Source organism: Corvus kubaryi, unplaced genomic scaffold (genome assembly GCF_017639235.1).
Source record: "Corvus kubaryi isolate FWS band 111438036 unplaced genomic scaffold, C.kubaryi_AGA036_p1.0 37284, whole genome shotgun sequence".
Lineage (NCBI taxonomy): Eukaryota > Metazoa > Chordata > Aves > Passeriformes > Corvidae > Corvus > Corvus kubaryi.
Genome location: NW_024581088.1, coordinates 10,199,671 through 10,221,026, shown reverse-complemented (window position 1 = coordinate 10,221,026; position 21,356 = coordinate 10,199,671). Strand labels below are relative to the sequence as shown.

At 50.8% G+C, this 21,356-nt stretch overlaps 1 protein-coding gene across 2 annotated transcripts; it reads left to right on the top strand.

The window, feature by feature from the left end:
• The first annotated feature begins 492 nt into the window (after window positions 1–492).
• AKAP1 (A-kinase anchoring protein 1) lies at window positions 493–19,533 on the top strand. 2 transcript variants are annotated; one of them, XM_042026462.1, is made up of 11 exons: window positions 493–607; window positions 10,367–12,005; window positions 13,291–13,424; window positions 13,943–14,069; window positions 14,324–14,454; window positions 14,538–14,715; window positions 15,396–15,546; window positions 16,196–16,263; window positions 17,172–17,245; window positions 17,735–17,800; window positions 17,942–19,533. In XM_042026462.1, exons 2-11 carry the CDS (start codon window positions 10,391–10,393, stop codon window positions 17,999–18,001), a joined length of 2,604 nt encoding a protein of 867 aa, XP_041882396.1. In that variant the 5' UTR covers window positions 493–607; window positions 10,367–10,390; the 3' UTR covers window positions 18,002–19,533. The 2 variants fall into 2 exon arrangements, with proteins under 2 accessions (XP_041882396.1, XP_041882397.1); XM_042026463.1 differs by lacking the exon at window positions 493–607 and adding an exon at window positions 6,685–7,181.
• The last annotated feature ends 1,823 nt before the right edge of the window (window positions 19,534–21,356 follow it).

The following is a 21,356-nucleotide window of genomic DNA, read 5'->3' as shown; positions in this document are numbered from 1 at the left end:
GCAATGAGGTGCTCTGGCGCCGGGGCCGGGCAGGCGGAGGATGCTGTAGCAGCTTTCAACAGCAGTGACAGGAGCCACTCCAAACGATTTGTGGAGGTGCCCAAGGCCCGACCGGAACACCTGGCAGAGGCCGGGCAGGGAGCGGAGCTGTGGGAAACAAACCCGCATCAGTGCAGCGGCCGGGAGAGGCCCGGGATGCGGGACACGGCGGGAGGGGGCCGGGCTAGGCCTCGGCGGCCGCACGGGACTCGTCTGCGCCCGTCCCGCGACTACCGCGGGAGAGAGGGAGGAGGGGAGGGAGGCGGCGCGTCCGGACTGTCTCGGAGGCTCGGCCGCTGGAACGATCTCGGTCGGCAGCACCGGGCCCGTCCCGAGCGCTCCCTCAGGCGCCGCCGCCTCAGGGCACGGGGCGGGGCTGCGCGCGCGCGCGCGAGTCTCGCGGGGAGCGGCGCTCTCGCGAGAGGGGCGGAGCGGGGCGGGGCGGGGCGGGGCGGTGCCGCTGCATGTCCGAGCCGGGCGGCCCGGCCGGGGCACGTGGGGCGGCACCGGCACCGCTCCGGACCGGGCCCGGCACCGTTCTGGGCTTCTCCGCCGCGCCAGAACATCCGTAAGTACCGCCCTGGGCCGCTGCCCGCCTGCTGGCGGAGTGGCGGGGCCCTCGGCCGCGGCTGTCAGCGGCGGCGCTGAGGGTGCTGCCCCGCCGCGCTCCCGGCCGTGCTTCGCGCGGGCCCCGCGCGCGGCCCGTGGCGGGAGCGCTCCCGCGCGGCCCAAGGTCAGCGCTCCGGCCCCGCGGTGATCCCGGAGCCGTGCGCTGGGGCCGGTCGTGCCGCAGCGCCCGGCGGGCACGGGCGGGCGGGGGCCGTGCGGGGCCGGGGCGGGGAGGCGAGCGGCCGCTCTGAGCCCTGCGGTGCGCTTGTGTGTTGTGCTCGCGCTTTCCCGGCCGGCAGCGGCCGGGCCGGTTCGCCCGTTCTGAGGGGAGCGCTGCGGCGGTGGCTCCCCCGCTCGGGGCCGGCCGCGGCTGCTTGGCGTGAGGGCGGGAGATGGCACGGGCGGTGCAGACTCGGCAGTGAAGGTTAAGGCACCTTGTGCTGTCTGCTGTGTGTCTGGTCTGGCAAGCCTTGCTTGTGTTATGGTAATAGCCGTAAAAACTGTTATTAGCAAAACTTTTAATGTGCTGCAGTGACTCCCTTTGTTTGTAAGCCAGAACAGAATACAGGCAGGAGCAAAGGAATTAAATTATATTGCTACTGAGGAAGTGATGTTTTGGTAGCCTTGCTTTTCTGGGAGAATCCTTGTTGTTTGCTCTTTTTCTTCTTCCCCCTGATTGAAGCAAGGGAGATCTAAGTTAACTCCTCTTCCAGCCATGGGCAACTTGATCTGTGCCGTGCCAAGTTCTTTATTGCAGTCCAGTAATCCCATGAGGTGGGGATCACAGAAAGGACAGGCATCTCAGCAAGGGCATCCTCTTCGTGGATGTTATCCATAATAGCAGGAAACAGCACCAAAAGCTGCATTTGGCCACAGCCCATCTGTTTGGGAAAAGTCAGGGCCTTTCTGTGTTGCCAGGGTCGTGCTGCACCTGCCGAGCATTATCGGGCTCTGTGGACTTTGTCTCAGGTGGAAGGAAGTGGCTGGTTGCTGGAGAAGGTGTAGTGCTGGTGTAACTTGGCTTTGCTGCCGTTAGCTTTGTGGCTGTGAATGATCTGCAGAGCAGCCAGGCCACGAGCACATGGGGTGTGGGAGTGCAACGCAGCTCCCCGGGACCGGACCTCTCCTCGGGAGCACTTGGGCCAGAGCTGACAGAGCAGCTGAGCAGAGCTTGCTCCTCTGCTGGGATCGCTGTGGGATCCAGTTCAAGTTATTTAGCCTCCTCATTCTTTAATGAGCTGCCTGTGTAAGGGGTGAAGGACTGTCCAGGCACCTCCTGACCTCCTGTACCTGTCTTCTAGTGATGCCCATGGGCCTGTGACTCTGAGAAAGGGCAGCACAGCTTCAATGTGTGTATCTCATTCTCAGTTCCCTGGTGTGCTTGCATGTGCTGCAAAGTGCAAATGCACTGGAGGAAATGACAACTCTTGAGTAAGTGAAAAGCGGGAAGAAGCCTGTTGAGCTTGAGCAGTGCTTGAAGTGGGATAGAATCCACTGGAATCCATCCATGCCTCGCGTGCTGTCCTGGTCTTGCTCACCTGACAGTCCCTCAACTTCTGCTTCAGTGTTTCATTGAGCTCCTGAAGGACTTTTTAAAGCTCTCATGGGGTTTATGCAGGTCAATCTCTCACCACAATTGTAGCAGTGTCTTCTACACCAGGCTGTTTGCTCTCAGACATGAAACTAATGATATGTTGGGGTTGGAGGGTCTATGTGGATGGCAGTGCAGGAGCCAGTTGTTCTGTGTGTCAGTAGCTGTTTCTTACTCAGGAGTGTTCTCTGTATTCACCCTGGGTTTAGAAACCCATCCTAGGAATCAGATTCCCTCGGAAGGAGCTTTGGAGATGCTTTGAGATACTAAAACTGAAAATTACGAACTGCCTAGAAAGCCTTGGCTTAAACCTAGACACTTCACAATGCCCAAAGTGGTGTAACAGGAATTCCCTCACTGCTCAGGATGTGAGTTGACAGGACCTGCAGCTCAGATCCACCACAGTTTCTCTGTTCCCAGAGGTGCAGATTCCCTATGGAGTTAACTGTGACAGGAGTTTGCAGCAGGAGTGCAGCCAAAGCTCTCAGAGCCAGCAGCAGTTTGATTTGTGATGGCTGAGACTCTCTTCACTTTGAAAACATTGCAGGCTGGCTGCAGGAGGATTGGAGAGCAAGTGCACTTCTGCAGGAGCAGTTATCTGAAGAGCATAATGCTTTTAAAGCAACATAGCCCACTTATCTGTGCCTCTCATCCTTCATGTGCACTTAACTGATGTGAAAAAACGATTTAAGGTATTTCTAGCGTCCAGGGAGCCTGTAATAGAATCAGGGCTGGTATCCCAGTTGCCCCTAGCAACATCTAGAACTAATAAAAAGCGTTAATTGCAGCATTAATTACTTATAATTGTTTCATGTTTCTGATCTAATGATTAGCCTTTTTAAAATCCTGATTTCTAACTGCAGTGCTTCTGTGGAGCTCTTAATGCAAATGGCTGGTTAGACTTCATGAAGTGATGATTAACTTCAGGCAGCCATGCTCAGATATTCAGAAAAAGCTATTTTATTCAGCAGGTGTTTAATATTTCCTAGAAATTGAAGCTGTTGCATTTGTTTCTCGTGGGGATTGCTAGAAGGGGAGATATTTGCATGTCCCAAACTGCTTTTTCAAATGTTCTGTCTTCAGCTGATTCACTGAATGTTTTTTTATTGTCCACCACGTGGATTCTGGTCAACTTTACTGCTCCTGCATTTTGTCAGCTGGAAGCTGACTGGATTTTTGGCTCCTGTACACTTCTGCTAGCAGAGATGAATATTTTGTAAAAGATCATTTAAAATCATTTTTGAGCAAACAAATCACTGCTGCAGACCTGTCCTGGTCGGGGTTGCCTTTGACCTCTGCTGCCACCTGGCACTGAGGATGAGAAACTTGCCATGTGCTATGGCTGGTTTTTGACTCTGGGTATAAATAGCAGCAGTTCCTGGCAAAAGTTCATGATTTTCCTGTGTCTCTGGTATCAGGGGCCTTAGCTTTGCATGGGGGTGAACCTGGGAACTGGGAATTTTGTCTGGGACAAGGATTGTAGTGTATAACCCCATAAGTCTTAGGGCTGTGACCCTGTGCTTTCCTGTTCCTTAAAGTGGAGCCTCTTTTGTTATGAACTTGGACTTGTATTCGGTTTCTTGTTAAAATGCAGGGTTAGGAAGAATTCTTTGGTGTCCGGGGTGCAGGAAAAATTAGCATATCCCTTTCCTTAAGTATTACAAGTTGAGGATCGGCTCCCATCTCTCCAGATGGAATACCTGTCTTCCTTTTCTTGTGTTTCCTCCAGCTCCACGTGGCTGTAAGAAGGTCACTTGATCTGTGCCCTGGCTTTGCCGTTTAAGAAAAGCTGAGGAGAGGAGCAGCCCCTGTTCTGGGGGAGGCTGTTGTGTGTGAGAGCTGCCCCGCAAGGGCTTGGGGGTGCTGGGTGGTGTGGATCACAGTGATGTGATCTCTCTGGTCAGGTTGGAGTGTGCTGTGTCACTCCTCACAGCCCTTGTTCATGCACACAAGTGTCTTCCTGCTCATTCACCATGAGCAGCTCTCAGTGAGCCTTTGCTGTTCCCTCCCAGCACAGGTGAATGCAGGGCACCCTCCTCACTGTTGTTTGCTGTCCTCCCTCTCTGGGCGCTTCTGCGACTTCTCCCCAAGCCAAGGCTTGGGCACAAAGGACTCCGCTGCTTTTTGCTTTTCTGCCTGAGCCTAGTCCAGCTCTTGTTTTGGGAAGCTGGTTGTCAAGGTCTCGTGGCTGTGCCCAGCAAACATCCTGTGAGCGGAGCTGCTGCTGCTGCTCCCCAGATACCTGGGGACCTGTTTGGTCTTTGCTGCTCTTGGCTCCTGGCTCTTGCAGCCCTATCAGCATGTTTGATGTAAACCTCCCTGCTCTGTCTCCTTGAAAATTCAAGCCTGTTTTTTGTCTCCTGTGCAGAGTATATTGGAAGCACTTGGTTAGTTTAGTCTCTGTTTTGTGGAAATTGATAGAGATGCCAGGCATCTGACTCAGGTGGCTGCTTTTAAATTTTCATTTATAAGCTGTACATGTAGTGGCCACTACACTGTGTAGCCCATAGCAAGGGCTGCATTGGCTTCCTTGTGTAGAAGCAACCAAGGAATGCTAAGTATTGGATGTATTTTTTTCTGAAATTCTGGAAAATAATTTGTTCTATTCTCCAACCTGAGTGAAAATGCAGAAGGAATGAAAGATGATAAAACATTTCCCAAGTCCAAATTTTTGTGATGTGTTGATAGGTTATTAAGGTAATAACAGCTGCTTTGCCTGTACTGTGGGGGTACTGGTAAAGTGGTGCAGAAGCAGTTTTTGACATTTGCTGAAGTATCTGAAAGACTTCTCTGGGAAAGTGGGGTAAAAGCTCTCTTGCCTCCCTCTGCAGTAGAGGATTCACAGGGAGACACTAACTTGGGTGAGGAAACTATAAATAGTGAAACAACTGGAGCAGGGAGGCAATAAGATATAAAGTGCAGTACAGAGCTTGATAACCTGATAGGGTTAATGTTAATTACAAGCTGTTCATTACTGCAGAGCAGGAATACTCAGGGCCCTGCCTGAGTCCATGAGAGCAGTGCTGAGGGTTGCTGGGGGTCAGTGTTTGTGTCCCTGTGAGCTTCTTGATGATTTCCAAAACATCTATTAAAAAAACTCTACAGGTTGGCTAAGCTGATGCTTCTATTGTAAAGCTCTGAGTGTAGAGATAAATAGGAACTGTTCTGAGTCCTGCATTCATGCAAAGGCTGTTGCAGGAGCTGTGCTGGGCCAGGGTTAGGCTGCTGAGTGGGAGAAAACACACAGAACCAACAATCAGTGTGGCAGCTCCAGCTGAGAGTGGGGACTGAGCTCTTGTAGGAACAGCACTGATGCTGATTACACTGAAAGCAGTTTTTATCTCGGAGATAAAAGACAGCCTGGTGTTGGTGGTGTTTCTTGTTCCAGAGCACTAGTTTAGCTCTACATCAACCAGCTTTTTCAGCCTTTTATTTAAGTCACAATTTATCCTTTTGCAAATAGGAGACTGCTTGTTCTTAAATATTCTAAGGTTGTGGAGTGACTTCACTGGTGGTTTTCATTCACAGAGAAGCCTTGGGCTCATAGCCTGTGTTCATTGGGCTGTGAAAAGGTAGTGTTGCTTAAGGGGTATCTCTTGCTGTTCTAGTCTTTCAGTGCTGCTGTTTGAAGCAGAAATTGCTGCAGAGCGCTTGCCTTTAATTAGTTAAGTACAGAGAGACTTCCCTGTTGGCTTCTTTTTAAAGTAAGTGCCACCCAGTTTGAGATCTTGCTGGCCTGGCTCCTACCTGTCTCTGGGTGTTTGCAGCTCCTGAGTCACACTGTCTGAGCTCCTGGCTCTGGGTGGTGTTGGGTTTGATGGGGGGTGCTCCAGGCTGGCCAAGAAGAGGACTGGAGAGGCTGTGGAGTCTGGTGGCCGAGTGACACCCTGGTGATCCAGAATGTGATGCAAGGGCTGACAGGCTGCTGTGGCTTCACAGCTCCCTCCTGTAAGCTCAGCCCCGGGGGTGCTGCCGACCTGCATGGCAGAAAACCCCCTGTGCTCTGCAGCTGGAACAGCTGGAACCACGTGCTGCAGCAGGACCTGGCAGGAGGTCCCTCCATTGTGGATGTTCTGCCTCCTTCATCTTGCATGAAGCACAAAGAAGCTGCAGTTAGATAATGCAGTGCCACGTGCCAATTCAGCTTTCGATGAAAATATGCCTCATGCCAAGGGTGGGTTATGTAAGTCCTTACGTCTGTTTCATTGCAGCAATTTTTCTTATTTTAATCTTAACAGTAGGGCCTCCAGTTTCTTAGGTTTTTGTTAACTCCTGTTCTTATGCCTCCTATAAGGCAGAGCATGTGCTAACAGTTATTTTTAGCATAGAAAATTTTAAAAGCCCACGTGGTCCCATTTAGTTTGAACCGTGCCAGCCTGTCCAGTTCTCTTTCACCCAGATAGTATTTATTTCCCAAGTGCTGCTTCACTAACTGCAGGGTTTGTCAGGAGGCATCCTGGCCTTGCTATTGAAGCTGCATTTCCAATTTGCTCTGTGGTCCTTTAGGACGGGCTTTAATTCCAGCCTTGATTTCCACAGCTTTCAGGGTTTGGAAACCTCTCAAGTGCAGGGGCAGAGGGAAGCAGAGGAGCTGGGACCGGCTGAGGGTACATCCTTGCAGAGCATGGGGGCTCAGTCACTTGGGAGTCACTGTGGCCTCTCTCCTGGTGGAGACTCGAAGCAGCTCACCCTCAGAACAGACTTCCTTGTGTGTAGAAAACCCTGAAATTCTGAGCAAGTGCTTGCTGAACTCCTCTTGGACCTGGAGAATGAATTATCTGGTGTCCTCGGGAACCTCATGCTGCGAACATTTCTGACCTTATAAGGCTGTGAGTGCTGAAGGCTCTGTGTCCTGGCCAGGAAACAAGGTGGCTTAGAACTGCTCTGGGACCTTAATGCAAACGAATAGAGTAAGTTGGCTCCCCTTGGCTTTTTTTCTCAGGTAGGTGATGCGTGCATTCTTTCTTGTCTTCGTCTGCCTGCTCTTTACCAGGAGTTTTCCATAAATCAAGTCAGGACACAGACTTGGAGACCTGACTGACCCCTGCTCTCCCCTTGGTGTGTTAATCCCATCCTGACGTGCTGTGGGAATTATTTAGCGTGTTGGAGAAGTCTCATGCCCCAGCTGCAGCTCTCCAGCCCCATGGTACAAGGTGTGACATTTAGGCCGGATTCCCGGCGTGCCAGAGGGAAGGGGAAGTGGCTGGTGCTGGGGTGAGCGCACACAGTGCGTGAGCTCTGCACTATTTTTGGTGCAGGGCTGATGGGGCCCTGCCTCTTGGGAATGGTGCTGGAGATCCAGCGTTTTCTGCGGCTTCTGGCTCCTACAGGCTGCTCTGCTCCTGTCCAGAGCCTCTGGAGCTGCTGCCCTTCCCAGCTGGCTCCTCCTGCCCAGAGAGCACGGGGCCTGCTGGGGCTGGGCTTTCTCCCACTTGGCAGTGCTTGAGGGCATGTGATTTGACAAGTTGCCATTTTCTGTCCTGCTGCTGGCAGGAAAATCCCAGGCTTTCTTCCCCCCACGTGTTAAAATGATCCAGTTGCTGCTGCAGTCCTGAGCTGGCTGTCAGATCAGCAGCGAGGAGATGGCTTGGCTGTTCTGGGACAGGTTGGGAAGTGGGTGTGGGCTTTGGGAGCTCTCCTGGCGACGAAATGGAGGAGGAGCAGTGTCCCAGCCCTTGGGATGGGCAGGTTCGACCCACTGTCCTCAGGCATCACACACAGCCAGGCTGTGACCAGCATAGCAAGATCCGGCTGCCAGAGCCCTCCTGCCACGTCTGTGTAAGGAGATGTTTGTTGGTGTTGAGCTGTTCCCCAGCCAACCCAGCACTCTGGGATATCTGCTGGCATCTCGTGGAGAGCCACTGCCTTTCACCCTGTTCTGTCTGATGGGAGGATGTGGAATTCCCATTTAACATTATCACTGGTAGCGATGCGGCTCTGGCTAAAATAATAAATTAAAAACATGAAATCAAATGAACATTGCAAGGAGCCGTCAGCTAATCCAGTAGTCCCCGCTCATCCAGGTATCACAGAGGAGTGAAGATCTTTATCCTAAATGATGATAATGTTCAGAATGACTCATAGAACTGTTTTGTCTGCCAGACTTTGGGACAGGCTTGTCCCTCTGTGGGGCATCCTGCGACTGTCTCCCTGCGCTGCAGAGCTGTGTGGGACTATTGTTTGGACAGTTGGTGCGACTTAGTAGGGAATCGGATAATAATAGGGCTGTCTGTTTAATTGGGAATGCTTGCTGGGAATGGACTTACGTGAGCTACTTTAATTTGGGTTTGTAGTATGCCTGAGAGACAGCTTGTAGGGTAGTTCTGCATTAATTACAACAACTTGGGCACGCAGCAGGTGAGCACTTGCAGCTCACAATGTGCCATTGTGCTGGGCAGCATAAAGGGGAACCTTTTGTCCTGGGAATGTACAGCCTTCATTCACCCTTTCCGTTTGCCAGCTTCCAAACACCGAACAGCCACAGTACTGCATAGGTTTGTTGTTTTTTTAATTCCAAGATCCCAGATGTTGCCATTAACGGAGGTTTCACCCTCAGCAGTGAGCCCTGCTCCCTGACTATGTACGGACAGCTGGAAGTAACTGGGATTTAGTTGCTTCTGAGTTACTTAGTTTATTTAATCAGATACAAATGTCTGATGAACACACTCATCATTCTCCTGTGTAGAACAACATGAATGCCTTATTTGTGATGTACTGGGGATATTACTGAACTCCTTAAATCATGTCTGCAGCTGACCTTTAATTTGGGATTGAACAAGCAATTTTCTAGTCCCTGCCTTTGCCATTCATTCACTCATTTGTGTGCCTCAGTGTCTGGGCCCTGCAGGAAGCAAGGCAGGGTCTCAGCTAGCATGGTTGAAGTTGTGTGGATGCTCCTGTGAAATGGAGAGTGCAGCTGCAGGAGGTGAGAAATCTGGAGTGAGTATTAAATTATCTGAGGCTCTGACACTGGGTTTGAGCCTGAGGGAGGCATAGTTTTGTCCCTCAGCTAGAATGTCATCAGCTCCTTGTGGAGATTGTGGCCTGAAGGAGTGTTGCACTGGGAGCTGCGGTTGGGGCATTTGCCCTGATAACAGAAAGGGGTTTTTTGTTTGAGACACACTGAGCATGGGGCCAACTGCCTTGGTTGTCTTCTTGTCACAGAAATATTATACTTCTAAAGAGGAACCAGATAATGCTCTTTTCCAGTGGGTGGCTCCCATTTCTAAGACTTTGCTATCTCCTGAAAACAATCTTTATTTTTGTTGCTTGCTGGCAAGAGTCTTGAGGGCTGTTTGGATTAAAGCCTGTCTGTGTAAGCACCCTCAGACACGTGGTGTTTTGCTTTAATTCCTGTGCAGTGAAAATATAAACTGTAAGTGCTTTGCAGCAAGGCTGTTTGGGATGTGGTAACAGTTTAGCTTTGCATTCCAGTTGCAGACATTCCTCAAGCAAAAGGAAAGGCATGGCAGTCCTGCCTCGTGTCAGCCAGGTGAGGCTTGCCAGTGAAGGAGCATGACTGGGTGTCTAGGTGGGAAAGAAGTCACAGGCCTTGCAGAGGAAAAGGGAGAGCTGTCAGCTTTTGAGTCAGGGGAGTGGCAGCTGTCAGTGTAGTGGATTTGGATGTAGAACAAACTTCAGAGCTGGGTTCCTAAGGCTCGATAGAAGTGTGTGTCATCAGACTCCAGAACCCTCAGGAATGGGGTGCTGCCTTTCAAGGGGAGAGCTGGGGAGCCCTGCTGTGTGCCAAGCCTGTGCTGTGGAACGTTGTGGTCCAGCTGGGCTGTGAGCCCAGCCTGGTGCTGGAGGAACCTGCTGTGCTGGAGGCTGTCCTGGGGGCAGGACTGACGTGCAGAGGTGTGAGGCAGAGGAAACAAGGGGAAATTAAATGCTGAGGTGAGGTGGGGTTAAGTCATGGAGTATAATGATGAGACATGTCCAGATATCCCTAGTCTTGGGTAAGGATCTTCTGTGGAGTGCTGGCAGAGCAGAGATGTGAATTTCTAGACCAGCTGGAAAACAAGCCTGACCGTGCTAATAGCAATACCTCAAGGCACTTATGGGACTTCAGCCTTCCTGTCACCTTCCCTGTGACTATTTTAAAGTGATTTCTGTTTCTGCTTCTAGGTATAACTGCTGAAGGTCTGCAAGATGGCTTTACGCTTCCGCAATTTCGTCCCGTATGCCATTCCTGGAGTGCTGGCACTTCTTGGCTGCTGGTGGATCTATTCCTGGAGAAAAAAGCACTCAAGCTATCGTGACAAACAAGCAATAGCCATTCAAAGGGAGAAGCAGGAAGAAGTATCAGAGAGTGATTCACGTTCCAAACCAGAAGCATGTGTTCCTCGAAGACTGCCTCTTCCATCGGAAGAAGAGTGCCTGCAGAGCCCAGCCCTGACCTCCCTGCCGTCCGCAGGGCCGACGACGCCCTCTCTCCTGCGCCCAGCTCACGAGAGGCCGGATCTCTCACGGGACCTCCCAGACCTGTCGGGAGTGACAGCTGGGCCCAGCACCCGCGAGGACGACAGTGAAAAGCTGGAATCGATAGGATCTCGAGAGGGAAGCGGTGTCCCCGCTCGTGCCTCCCCCCCTCTGCTCTCAGAGAGCACCGAGTGTCGCCAGAGCGCGGCACTGAGCCACGCACCGCAGCCAGGCTCGGGGACAAAGCAAGGCCAGCAGCCACCCCCAACACAGGAGTCTTTGGGAGTCAGGGAGGACATCAGCAACGCAGAGCAGTCAGATGAGTTTTTGTTTAAGCCCCCTAAGGAAAAGCAGATGCCAGGAATTGTGCAGTCGGATACTGGCTCTATGACAGCCCATTGCTTGGGATTGGAGAAAGAAGCCAATGCCCCACAAGCCTTTCTCAATGAAGCTGAAGTTGTATCAGGTCACGAGGATTCTGCAGTGAGTGTGTTACCAGGGAGTTTGGAGTCTGCCTGTCCAAAGCAGTCCAGGGAAGAAGAGATGTCCGAGTCAATCACTGGTACTGTACCAGTGTGTCAGAAGGACACACAGCCTAAAGGAAATGAGTCTGAAAGAGAGAAGATTGGGGGAGTGAGTTTGGACAAGGAAGTTGAGAAAATTGAGCAAGTAGCAATACAGATCATTTCCAAGGTCATTTTGGCAGCAACTGAGGAAGTGCTGTCGGGTTCTGCAGGGGATGCATCCCCTTGGCTCTGCCAGGCCACTGCCAGCCAAGCTGAGGCACCTCTGGGGATGGAGAGTGTTGCTGCCTCTGGTCAGGTGCTTGTGGAGGGAGCCACGGCAGCCGATGAGAGCATGGCTGCAGGGAGCGGTGCAGAGGAGCAGAGTCTGGGTGTGACAGATTGCAGCTGCTCATCACACGGCTGTTGGGCCAGCCCTGTTCAGGGAAACACAAAGGTCTGTCGGGTGAAGAGCCAGGTGTGCAGGGAGTCCCAAGGAGATGATCGGACTTGTGTGGAGAACTCACTGGAAAAGTCTCCTCTGGCCATGGAGGACTCTGGGTACAGCACACACACACCCGGAGGTGGGACGAGTGTAGAGGACACCCTGCAGAGCACAGTGCTGTCTGTCACATCAGACCAGCACTCGGACTCACTGAGCACATCCTCAGCCCCAGACACGTCTGCCGAGCAGAGCTTGGTACCAAGGGAAACCCCCCCTGCTCCTGGGCTGCCCGAGGGCAGCACAGTGCCCTACAGCAATGGGATCCTAAAAGAGGATGGGCCAGACCTGAGTCAGGAGTGTAGCAGTGCACCAGGGACGGATGGAGATCATTCAGAAGGTAACGGACTGGAAAATCATCCTGCAGAACACATGGTGAACAAGCATTGCTGGGGAGCACCTTGCAGGTGTGAGACCTGCTCATGCCAGTGGTTTCTAGTGACCTCTAGGAAGCCCTGGGTGCTTACCCCTGTTTATGGGCTGCTGCTGACAGGAAGGTGAGGCAGCTTCTGAGGTGCTGCTGGAGGAGACAGAGCAGAGCTCTGATGAATTGTGATAAAATCAGCTGGTTGCAGAGCAATTACCCTGAAGCCTTTTTGTTTGGAAGGGCAAGTGCATGCCAAGAAATCCCAACAGGGAGCAGTATTCATGGCGTTCCCCCATCTGTCTGTGTTGCTTTTCCCTTGTAGATGCTGGATGATGTGCGCCTGGCACAGTACATGTAAAGCTGTCTGAGCAAACATTAGCCTGTGTGACCTTGGGGATGGATGTTCAAATCCTTTGTAGGGCCCTGTGGTGCCAACAGCCCTTAATGACTGGGGATGTGTCTTGTAATTGCTACAAAGCAGTTGGAGCATTGCTTGTTGCAAGACATGGGGATTGAATTTGCTAGCAGTGAAGGATGGAACCCACAGAACGTTTTCACTAGTGAGAGTAACCCCAGGAGGAGAATGATGTTGCATTGTCGTGGATGCTGGTGTGACAGGAAGGCCCGGGAGTGAGCTGTGGAGCCTGGTGGCACTGAGACCCTGAGGGTAGGGAGCGGGGAATACAGCAGGTAAAGCTGGTAAGGTGGCAGTGTTGGACAACAGGTCACCAGCTGACCTTCATGTCCAGGCTGGGAGTCTTAAATCTTCCCTTTGCCAGTCAGTGCCAGCAGCTGCACTCTTGGCCTTTCTCAGCCTCTCTGCTGTGTTACCCATTAAGATGTGGCAAATGTGAAGCAGCTCTTGGGTTCATTTTTCTCTTTGGTCTCTCACTGCATGGTCTGAATACTTGCAAGCAAGTGAGGATCATCATGCTTCTGTTTGTTAATATGGAGGAAGGACCAAGCTTATGTGCCACCAGCTGTATCTGGGATCTGATCAGGAGGAGGCTGTTGGAGTTTGTCCTTTTCCCAAGCAGAAATGTTCCTGGTATTGACCCTTGGTTTGGGAACAAAATACAGTTCAGCTCTTGCACCTCGTTTCTTCAAGCATAGGGCAAATTTGGGCAAGAGGCAGCCCCATACCACCCCTCATAGTGGGCACACCTGGCACTGGGGTCACTCTGCAGCCCTTCCCTTTGGGGTGGGAATCTAAGTGTGGGTCACAGGGGCTGCCTGAATGCTTCTGCCTGTCTTGTAGGTTCAGATGTAAATAGTGTGGATTTTGTGGACAGTGGCAGTGCCATGAGGAAGACAGTGGCTCGCCAGAACGCGAAGCTGGAAGGAGGATCCAGCAAGCCTGACTTCGTTATCTGGGAAATCGAGGTCCCGAAGGTAACCAGCTGCTGGCCTGCTCACCATCCTGCCCTGCCCTACACAGCCACCTCTTGGTCCTCCCGGTCTGGTGCTGGCCCAGTGCCTTCCCAGGGAGATCAGCAGCAAGTCCAGGAGGACTGGAGTGTTCTGCTCCCGTTAGGACTCACAGGAGTGAAGAGCCAGTGCACAACTGTAAACAAGCAGCACTCCAGGGCTACACCCAGGGGAATGGTGCTTGTTGAACTTGTTTTTCCCCATTATCTTCCACCCAGTCTGGGAGTCCAATGCTTTGAAAGCATCCAGGAAGCTTTGAGGGTACACAGGTATTAAGAGCACAGGATTATCAAAATGAACTGTGCTTACTGGTCTGGACTCGTCCCAGACCAGCTGAACTCTGCACTGGTCCAGCACTGCCTTGTATTTATCCTGCCTGTGATAGAGGAACTGAGAATGCGGGTGGTGTAAGCCACAGAGAGCAGGGATGTTTGATCTGCGTTTCTCTCCCTGACTGTTGCTTTCTTGTCCCTTTCCTGAAGGAATTAGTTGGCCGCTTGATTGGCAAACAAGGGAGGTTTATGAGCTACTTGAGGCAAGCGTCTGGTGCCAAAATTTATGTCTCGACACTACCTTATTTCCGTGACTCCCAAGTCTGTCACATCGAAGGTGAGTGGAATGTGTCTCTGTTCATGGTCTAATGTGTGTCTTGGGGGCCTTAGTTAGATGGGCAAGGAATTTAAATGGATTTAGTGCCTTCTGAATCCAGTGCTTTTCAAAACTCCTCTGGTCAGCCTGTTAAAACTTACATTGTTGATGCAGTGCAGGAGGATCCTGGCAGTTGTATTTCTTCAAGTGACAGGACTGGAGGTGTCCTCAGCATGTCCATGCTACAGAGTTCCCGTGGGATTTTTGTCTTCCAGGGACCTCGCATCAAGTAGAGAAAGTCCTGAGCCTGATTGGCAAGAAGTTTAAAGAGCTGTGTCTCACCAACATCTACACCATCCCTCCGCCGATGCCGCTGCCGCTTCACTCCCTGCTTGTGTCTGCCTGGGTGAGTCCCGGCTCTCTGGCTGTGCTGGGGCTGGAGCTGGCATTGCCAAGAACACTCATGACAGTTTTTCCTCCTCACGGCAGCTGTTCCTCCCTGATGGAGTCACTGTGGAGGTGGTGGTGGCACACCAGGTGGATGCAGGGCACATGTTCCTGCAGCAGCACACGCACCCCACGTTCCACGTCCTGCGCAGCCTCGACCAGCAGATGTTCGCCTGCTACTCTCAGCCCGAAATTCCAACCCTGCCCACTCCGGTAGAAGGCAAGTCATGGATGCTCATACATTGAGAAAGTTCTGGGCTCCTTTGCAAGCCTGTTGTCCCTGAGTTCAGGTGTGGGAAGTTCCCAGTGGATGAGGATGTGATAGCTGACATGTCACCTCATCTTTAAACTACTGCCAGAGTGCAAATGTTGCTCTGCTCTCCCTTACCCTGCTCATCCCTGGAGTACCTCCCGAGCCATGTAGCTGCATGTTGAAATTCAGAGTGAGATCAAGCCTGTCTCAGCTTATTTCCAATCAATGTGGCATCTGGGGTATTTCTGCTGACAAAGTGTGGAGCTGCTCCCAGACCTTCATAGTGTCACTGTGTCCATGCCGTGTCTGCCCCTGCTGTGAAGTGAAGGGAGCATCACATGGAAAGGGGTTGTGTATTCCTTTTGTGGAGACAGACCTTGCTGTTACTACCCAGAGGCTGGAAGGGAACTGGGTACCTGGGTAGGGCAGCTTGGTTGTGGCAGCCAGAGCTGAGAGTAAAACCCACCAGTCCTGTGTCTCAGCTGCAGGCCTGGTCTGCTGGGGGTGTTGGAGGAAGATGGAAGCAGCCTAAGAAATGCTGTTGGTTCTCCATAGATAACTGAGCAGCACTGCTCATGCCTGAAGTGCTGGTTTTTGGAAATCCACTTATCCTGAGCCTTTCTTCTCTGCGTTCTGGTGTTTTGCAGTTGGTATTATCTGTGCAGCTCCAGGCCTGGATGGGGCATGGCTCCGGGCTCAAGTCATCAGCTACTTCGAGGAGACCGATGAAGTGGAGCTCAAATATGTGGACTATGGAGGATATGACAAAGTGAAGGTCGACACACTCAGGCAAATCAGGTCTGTAGATCCTTTCCCATGGCCTGAGGCCATGTCTGGCTCAAATCTTAATCAGAGGGCTCTGTATTGTTTGAATTCTTAAAGGCTTTTCCACAGCTGAAGTGGGAAATGGTGGAAAAGCTCAGCTCAGCAATGAGTGTGGGTTCTTGGGAGCACACCAAGCTCCTGCAAGGCTTTTTTGAAGGAAGGGGAGAGGAAATGGCAGCTTCTGCCACTTCAGTGGGGAAGCTGAGGAAGGGGATGCCTTCAGGAGACCTCAAAGTGTAATTGAGTGATGAGCCAGGAATAAGCTCCTGATTCTTGATGCCCTGGCCCCACTGGCTGAGAGAGCTGTGTTGGATCAGGGGTTTCTTACAGAAGCCCATTAAATACTTGATTGTGCCCCAGAGGTGGGAGACAGGCAGCACAGCCTCCCTGGCAGAGGTTGGTTTTGCTTGGAGCCTGATCCAGCTTGGCATGTTAATCAAACAATTTATTGCTGCTCTTAAATTGCTGGGAGAATAGTCTGATTTTTATTTTTTTTTTGTTTGACTGTCATTAATTTAAAACCGAATTCCTGTTAGAGCAATTTGATTAATCAATGTCACATTGAAGAATGCAGGAGTGATTTAAAGCCCTGTTCTTACTCTGATCCTCTTTTCTTTAAAAGGTCTGATTTTTTAACACTACCTTTCCAAGGAGCAGAAGTTTTACTTGACAATGTGGTGCCACTTCCAGGTAATGGAGCTCTTGATGTACTGTTTGTTGGCCCTTCTCCTGCGGGTTTCCATGGATGCCAGATGTGTCCAAGCCATGATTCTGTCTAAACCTTCTAACTCCTATTGCCAGTGCAGCCTCTGATGTGACAAGAGGAAGGATTGGAAAAATTGTATTGTGTTCTTCTAAATGTGCTAGCATGGCATAACCTGTCAGAATCCAGGGGAAAGATGATAAATGTCCAGGCCTTTTCCTGCTTGGAGGAGAGAATTAATTACTGTCCTAAGCAGCAAGTTGGCAGGACTGGCAGGGTATAGGTGCAGTAGCTGTAACTGCTCTAATTCTTCTGTCATAGAGCTGCTGTAAATGTAAACTTAGTTTTTAATCTGCAGACAAATACCTGACATTTTCCTCTTGAAATGACTGATATATAAAGTTCTGTGTTCAAAAGCCAAGCCTGCAAGCACTGGGACAATGTCAGTCAATGCCTAGAAACACTTTGGTTTGCTTTTTTTGTCCTTGGCTCTGCTCAGGTGCTAGGCACCCGTGGTACAGACACTTTTAAGTTCCCAGAGCCAGTGGTGCCCCATGTGCAGGGTCAGCAAAGCCCTGAGGGACCTGAGCTTAGTTTATTGAGGATCAAAAAACCAATGGCAGCTCCAAGATTCTGCAGAAATGTACTTTGCTGTCTTTAAAGCCTCCTGATTCATCAGCCACTTGTGTTCACACAATCATGGCTGGTGGCTATAGGAAGCTCTTCATCCCTTCCCTGGAGAACCAACAGCTCCAGGGATGGGATCAGCTGGGCCATGAGGGTTCTCTGGCCTAGTGTGTGTAGGAGGCCAGAGAGTATTAGCTCAATAGTCCTTCCTGGCCTGTGAAGTCTGTGAAAGACCTCATTTGTTTTCTCTGTTGTCCTTTTTCCACAGACGAGGATCGCTTTTCCCCAGAAGCCGATGCTGCTGTCAGTGAGATGACCAGAGGCGCCGTCCTTGTGGCACAGGTACAGGACATGTCTGCTGCTGGTGGCACTGCTGGTGTCCTCTGCCCTGCCCTCTGTTTCATAAAACCCAAAGCCAGAGCCTACCAGCCAGGCTCCTGGGAAGTCCTGGGGCTGGGGACTTCCATGAGCACCTCTCGGGACGGGATGAGTATCCCCTCTTGTTTCTGGTGGATGCAGGGGGAAGGGGACCTGGATGGGTTTACAGAGCACGACAGGAGCTGTTGTCCACTGGATCTGGGGTCCCCTGGGTCTGCACTGCTTTGCCAGTCCTCACTGGCTTTGCACCATGGACATGTGGGATCCAGCTCCAGCTGGCCAGAGGCTGCGTTGGGACTTCTGGTGATGTCCCAGGGACTTTTGCAGGCAGCACCTGCTTGCAGTCCAGTAGTGCTCGCCTCTTCTGAAGTCCTTCTGGTAGTGGCTGTAGCTGTCCATGTAAGTGAGTTGGGACCAGAATTGCTGCACACTCACATTTTTCTGTGTTTCCAGGTCACAAATTATGACAGTGTCACGGGACTGCCGCTGATACAGCTGTGGAACTTGATGGGAGATGAGGTGGGTATATAGATGTATATGTTGAAAACTCCTTAATCATAAACCTTCTATTGTTGATTAGGAACTTGCAGAATCCATGTTTGTTGCTGCGGCTTGTTCACTTATCTACTCTTTTCTGGGTTTTTTTCCCCCTCCCTTTAGGTGGTGTCAATAAACAGGACTCTGGTGGAAAGAGGGTTTGCTCGGTGGCTCGACTACTAGCAATGTCCTAGATGCCTTGACAACTCTTTCTGCAGAGAAAAAACAAAAGACAAAATCTTGTTTTGCACTGTTACAATTCGGTTTGGCAACTTCCCCCGAGGAGACCTGTTTACACCTGCCTGCGGAGTTTTGTGGTCCATTGAAACATGTTTTGCTCAACTGTTACCATTTCACTAGAACAGATACCTCATCTCCTGAAAGGGGGTGTTCAAAGCCATAATGACAGATACTGTAGCTTTAAAGCAAAAAATCCTCCCTGGCCTCTGCTCAAAATTTAAATGGAAAAAACCTTAAAACCTTTGGGTCTGGCTCGAGGCAAAGGCCCCCGAAACCGTAACCGCGCTTTGGTTCTGGCTGTGTCGTGCCCCATGAACTTGGTGTCTGCTTTTTCCAAAAGTTGCATCGGTTGTCCTTTTTTAAACAGGCCCTGCCTATGGAATTAATGGATGTTATTAAGGAATTTAATGTTCAGTTATGGATTTTTCTGTATTGTGCCAGTAACCTGCACAAACAGCATCCATCTTGTGTCTTCCTTGCGCCGGGAGGTGGAGGAATTGCGTTCCCGTGTCTCACTGCAATCATGGATTTTAGGCTTGATCTGCTCTCCCTGCAGGGGCTTGGAGTGCAGGATGTTACCACTACAGTTTTTGCTCTGAAATGTCATGTATTTAAAGAAAAGAAACTGCTTGCCAAGCCCAATTGTAGTTTATATTTTTCTAGCCGTGCAAGTCTGTAAATATATATTAAAAAAATCATTGTAATATTTTGTACAAGAAAAACACTGGAAACAAAGGGAACTTTACAGAAACTTTTTCACACCAAAATGTCCTATATAGGTAGAACTAGTATGGAGTGCATTAGGGTAGCCAAATTATTTGGAGCACTTGAATGTTGGGAGTGTTTCAGCTCTGCTGTATGAGGATTAGTGTCCCCTTAGGTTGCTGTCTGGTTGAAATTGTGATCGCTGCATCCTTTGCTATGTTGCTGTACAGATCTGTTTAAAAAAAAAAAGTAACAACTTGGCATTACTCTTGCAGTGGTGTTCTCTCTCAATTTTTTTTGTTGTTCCTTTTTAGATTTCTATTATATATTTAAAATTTCGCTCAAGTAATTTAAGCTGACTTAATTCTCTTAAAGACATGCCCTCTAATGTGTGTCATTTTAGATATGGATTGAGCTGGGATTTATTGCTGGCAGAGAAGATGCTTGCCAGAAATTGTTGATGTAGTCAGTCCTCAGAAGTTGCTTCAGGTAATTCAAGGATGTGCTCACATCCTGTGAGCTGACACACCAGGGCATCACACATTTGGACAGTGGCCTGCTAAAGCCTTTGGTCCAATCCCCTCTGCTAGGGAATGGTTATATCCTTTCTTGGGGTTCTCTCCTGTTCGGTGCTTTGATTTAATGTTCATGTTTGCAGTAACATCCAAGGAAAACTAAATTTGGTAACTCAGATCTATAAAAAATATATCCTTTTGGAATGTTTCTTTCCATTTCAATTAAAGCTCAAATTTTAAGCCGTCTTAATGAAACTGTGATGACTTAAGAGCCTTCATTTCCTGCCTCCATCAGAGCAGCCCTGGGCTCCTTGCTCTGCACCCATGGGGTGGGTGTGTTGCTGCTTATTGTTCATGGCAAAGTTTGGCTTGTCTGAATGTTGGTGTTTTCCCTTCTTTGAGAGGTGTGGAAGTCAGGAATCTACAACAGGGATGGGGAGCTCTGCCAGTCCCTTGTTTTCCTCTGGCCTGCACTGTGAAAGAACATACTGTTCCCTATTTGTGTTGAGCACTGCCTGGTTTTTAAACTGCAGTAAAATAGAACATTGCAGGGTGACAGGAACTGAAAAAAGGAGGTGTTGGCAGGTAAGAGATACACAGCTCTTTTTTCTTTAAAATCATAACTCTCAGCCTGTACATGAACATTAATGGGGGGGCTGTTTTAGGTTTGAGGTTTTTTATACTATGGACAAAAGTGAGTGGATTTATTGAGATGGGGGAGGGTGTAGTTGAATATGGACTGCTTGGAAAAGGCACAGATCAAAAAAGGCCCAGAGGAGGTTGTGGCAGTGGTGCTTTGTGCCCTGTCAAACCTCAGGGACGAGGCTGTGCTGGGTTTGGAGTGGGTTGTGCTGCTCATAAATCCATCAGTGGCCCCTGAGCAGCCCCATAATCCTTGGCTCAGGCCTGAGGCTGAGCACAGGCACATAGAGCTGAGCTGTCCCATGGGGTGCTTTGACTGAAGCCCTTCCAAGGGGCTTTTCCCTTTGGAAAGTGGTAATTTTATTACGGGTGAAATGAATGAGGTCTCTGGAGATGCCTCATTTATAGCCTCCTGGAGAGCTTCCATGGGCTGCACGGCACACTCCAGCACTCCCTGCCAAGCAGCCCCTGGATGCCCAGATCCCCTCTCTGGGCTCTTTCCATGGATGAGAGGTGCTTCCTAGGAGGCCTCCTTCCCATGGCTGCTGCCCCTTGTCCTCCTGCTCTGGGTGCAGGATCAGGAGCCCATCCCTGGGCAAGCAGCACCTTCCTGCCAGATCCTCTGGAGTGCCAGGGCCGCTCCTTTGGCACAGCTTGGAGCTGATTTCCCTTTGGCACATTGATTTCAAGGCTCCTCAGGGGAGGGAAGAAGGCAGAGTTTTTGGAGCAGATGGAGAGTAAGGGGAGCCCCTGCCTGACACTGGTGTGTGGAGCACTGACACAAGGAGCGGCTCAGCTCCCACAGCCACGGGTGCAGCTCGGAGCCTGGCTCAGCACATCTCTCATGGGAACTTCACTGGCAGAGGCTTTTTCCTAAAAGAAAGAAAAATGAGGTGCAAGCTCTATTTTGCCTTCCATTCCACTGCATCACACAGTTCCACGAGTCCCACCTCAGTGCTGTCCCTGGGAAGCTGGTGTGTCGGAGGCTGCTGAGCAAGAATTAGAGGACATGTGTCTTGCCTTTAGTTCATTGCCTCAGGGGCTGTTTTGGCTTCAGTCACCTCTGCTTCCTCCCCCCTTCCATCCCCACCCCATTCAAAAAAAAAAACCCAAACCCCAGCACCGAGAGATGAAAAATTCTGACTGCATTGGGCAACAGGGGCAAGGATGGCAGCTGGAGGAGACACCTGGGGCTCCTTGCTCCCCTGACACAGGGGCAGTGTCAGAGCAGTTTTGCCCGGACAGCCCCTGGTCCCAGCTCCTCAGCACTGCTCAGCCTGGTGCCGCACACAGGCTCTGAGTCTTCACAGAGAACCTCCCCTGTGAGTTGGTGTAAGGGCATTTGAGGCCATTTGTCCTTCTGACCTTCATGGCTCCCCCTGGCAGTATGTCCCACAACTTAATTATGTGTGAGTGGAAAAAGTGCTTCCTGTTTG